General features: G+C 48.4%; 1 protein-coding gene across 1 annotated transcript; it reads right to left on the bottom strand.

The window, feature by feature from the left end:
- Positions 1–749: 749 nt before the first annotated feature.
- LOC127304638 (osmotin-like protein) lies at positions 750–1588 on the bottom strand. Its single transcript, XM_051335263.1, has one exon. It carries the CDS (start codon positions 1555–1557, stop codon positions 904–906), a length of 654 nt encoding a protein of 217 aa, XP_051191223.1. The 5' UTR covers positions 1558–1588; the 3' UTR covers positions 750–903.
- Positions 1589–3557: the final 1969 nt, after the last annotated feature.

Below are 3557 nucleotides of genomic sequence, written 5' to 3' on the forward strand. Positions count from 1 at the left end.
TCAGGAAAGCCAGAATGAAGTCGGCCTTGTCATGGCAAAGCTGGGTAGGGAGTTAGATCACACTCTCTTTTTTTTGACAAAGAGTTAGATGGACTAAGTTTTGGATGAGAAAATTTCCTTCTGCGTTAGATGATATTGTACACAAAGACTGTAACGTTTTCATTATTTAATAAATTCCTTTTTCCTCACAAAAAAAAGAAACGGACCAAATGGGAGCACTGGAAACTTTACTTAAGATATATGCCTAATTAGTTCGGTTTGCATATGAAATAGTTCAAATCTGAATTGCGCAAGCTTGATTGATAATTATTCCATATGATCCATGGGTGTTGATGGTCGCATCTGGATATTCAAAGCTCACATTTTGAAGAAGTCGCGAAGAAGAAGATAATAAGAATATTGCTGAAAAAATGGATCAAAATCGCCAGTTCATGTTCTGCGTCGAGTTCTACGGAAATCTGCAAATGTCAACGATTCCACCAATGAATGTATGCCATGTCAAAAGTGAAGATAAAAAAGAGTACTTGAGGGATGGTGATGTGGACCGGCAGACTTCAGTATGACCATTGCTACATGATCCAAGGGCTGCATCTGGGAATTTGAGGATTTGCAGAACTTGTGACATTTGCACGTGATATGTTCCTCCTCCTTTTCGTAGCGAGCACGGGTTGCATGTATCGAGTAGAAACGTTTTTAAACTTTCACAATGCATACCACAATAAAAAGGAAGAAACTCGAACACTAAGACCTTGTTTGCTGTCACGTATGCATTCTCATGTCACAACACCTTACACATGCATCAATGTCACGATAATGAGTAAATGACCAGCTAACTGTCGCGGACGACGAGCTCCGGCCGTCTAGGCGGAGGCGGAGGCGGCGCCGGCGCCGAGCATGGTCAGATCAGATGGCGGTCGGGCAGAAGATGACCTTGAGCTCGCGGGGAGCGAGACACCTCTGCGGGACGGGCTCCACGTCGCTGCCGCCTACTCGCGTCAGCGGGCACCGCTTCTTGAAGTATCCGTAGTCCCCCTTGCACGCCACTACCATGCCGTGTTTGTCGACGACGCGCTGGTTCACGGGGCAGCCGTCGTTGAGGTTCACCGGGCAGCCCAGCACCGGGCACTGCCCGCCGCCGATGAACTGCGGGCTCACCGCCGCGCCCACGTTGAACCCGTCCTTGAGGCTGACGCTGTAGGTGGCCAGGTCCGCCCGGGGGCCGGCATCGGGGGAGTGCACGACCAGCTGCACCACCGTCATCGGCGGTGCCGTCCCCGTCTCGCAGCTCGTCGGCGACGTGCAGCCGGTGCGCGCCACCACGCGGCCGGCCCAGGAGGTGGCCGGGAAGGGGAAGGAGACGAGCCCTCGGCCGTTGGCGCCGAGCTGGATGGTGTTGTCGGCGATGGAGGGGAGGCCCCGGTTGGCGGTGACCAGCGGGAAGACGGTGAAGGGGCAGAGGTTGTGCAGGGTCAGCTTGCTGTCCACCGCCGATGCCGCCACAACGGCGGCAGCCGCGAGCAGGAAGGCGAGGGCGAGGCGCTCCGCCATGGCAGCCATCTGCTCTTGTTTCTTCTTGGCTTTGCAAGGTGGTGAATTGGTTGTGGGTTTAAGAACGCAGGTGCAGGCTGGTTTATATAGGCGGCAAGGTCGTCGTGAGTGGACGATCCAGCTGGTTGGTGAGCATTACGATTGGATTTTCTTTCGTGCACACTGTTCGCCACCCGGACGCCCAAAACAAGCAAACGCATAATTCAGTGTCAAAATCCACCTGGGTCCTGACCGAGTCTTTCGCTCGTTATTTCTGCACTGAATCCTCTTCCATAAGAGCATTCATTCCGCTAACGTACAAACGACCACGAGTCGATCACTCGTGCGGTTTGACCGAATTCACTGATTTTTGGACAGACTCAATTCTGTGTTCATCATTATTTATTGTTCTATTGGGTGTGGAATTCATCTCTTATTGACTTATTGTACGGTTGAATTTGCGTTCCTGACCGAGAGGCTTCAGTTTCTCACATGTTAGAACTGCTGTACGCGCGTTAGAACCATGGAGTTCTCTGGTTACTCACAGTTTCTAGCATGTATTCAAGCCTGTTTCGATCGATTCTTGGATTGGTCCCGTCATGGCGATCGAGTGGCTTCTATTCTGGAGAATGTAGCGTGCTTCCTTGTCAAGCATTCTAATTCCTTACTGGAGATTGCATTAGCTTCTACCGGATGTGGCGTACTGGAATTACCCAAAAACGCAAAGGTATGTCAAGTGGACATGAATTGTTCAGAACCACCATACTTGTCTCGTATGGATTGATACAGATATGGCTGATGCTAGTAATTGCTTGCCCGCCTAGTTCTTGCTCAGCCAAGAATGCTCACTGGTCATCCGTAGCAATTTTTAGGAGCAGACAAGAATCAGTAATAGGTTTCGCGGTGTTGGGGACAAAACAGAAATTCAGTTCTGTAGGGGACTAATCAGGAACCCTTGAAATACAAGGAAGATATCATATATAGGAAACTAACGGGCAGCTTCCTGCACTGCGCACATTGAGATGCATGGCCTAGCCAGTACCGTGAAGTGGGAAAATCTTAGCGGAGAAGTTTCCTGAAAGCTGAGGCCGATGAGGAGAAACCAGGGTCCATGAATCCACCGGCGAATTCACAAGCCTCGAGCGGAGAGTTTTTGACCCAGATCGTGGTTAGGGAAGTGCAAAGTGGTGCCTCGCGTCGCGTGGAGGGTCTTGACCCAGATCGTGGTTAGGGAAGTGCGAAATATTTTTAGGAAGAGGGAATTGAGTCAAAGCGTAACTGCGTAAGTGAAGAGGAGCCATGTCAAAAAGGCACACATTTCGTGTTGCAACCGCAAGAAAACCTGTTGGTAAAATGCACACGTGTAGGTGCATGATTTTACACAAATGCCTGGATTTTTTTAAAAGGAAAGTCTTCATGGCGCGCTTTACATATCTTGAACAAATATACGAGGATCGTTCGTTACATCAGGAATAATAAAGTTTATGTGATCGCAGTCCCAGAAAACTGAATTGTTTGAATCATAACTAAGTCTAGCTAGTTTGTGAGCCACATTTTTTTTGTTTGAAAGTAGCTTTTGTGCGCCACATTGTTAGCTTCCCAGTAGCAATGCTGAACTGATACCTGACAGATTTCTTTTCTGTTTGGCTAATTCGCAGATTCTTGATGGTTCCTCCATTTTCTCGTGGACTCTCTTTCTCCAACCCATGTCTGGAGCCACGAATCTAGCCCAATTCCTGCAATTTCTCAGCCCAGTACATGGCCACGGCTCATATCCTCTACTATTACGGCCCCTTCAACTTCAAAGGATAGGCATGTCTATGCCTTAACGAGTACCGAATTGCATGTGCCAAAAAAAAACAAAAACGAGTACCGAATTGAAAACTTTATAGTCCCCAAAGTACAACCAACATTATCACATATTATAATTCCAGATTTAGTTATGGTTGAGAAACTTTCATGTGGGATGGTGATCCTACCCCTTCTGTTCTGGGTGATGTACCAAACGATGTATCCTTGTCAGTAAATGA

This window comes from Lolium perenne, chromosome 5 (genome assembly GCF_019359855.2).
Source record: "Lolium perenne isolate Kyuss_39 chromosome 5, Kyuss_2.0, whole genome shotgun sequence".
NCBI classification, from domain to species: Eukaryota; Viridiplantae; Streptophyta; class Magnoliopsida; order Poales; family Poaceae; genus Lolium; species Lolium perenne.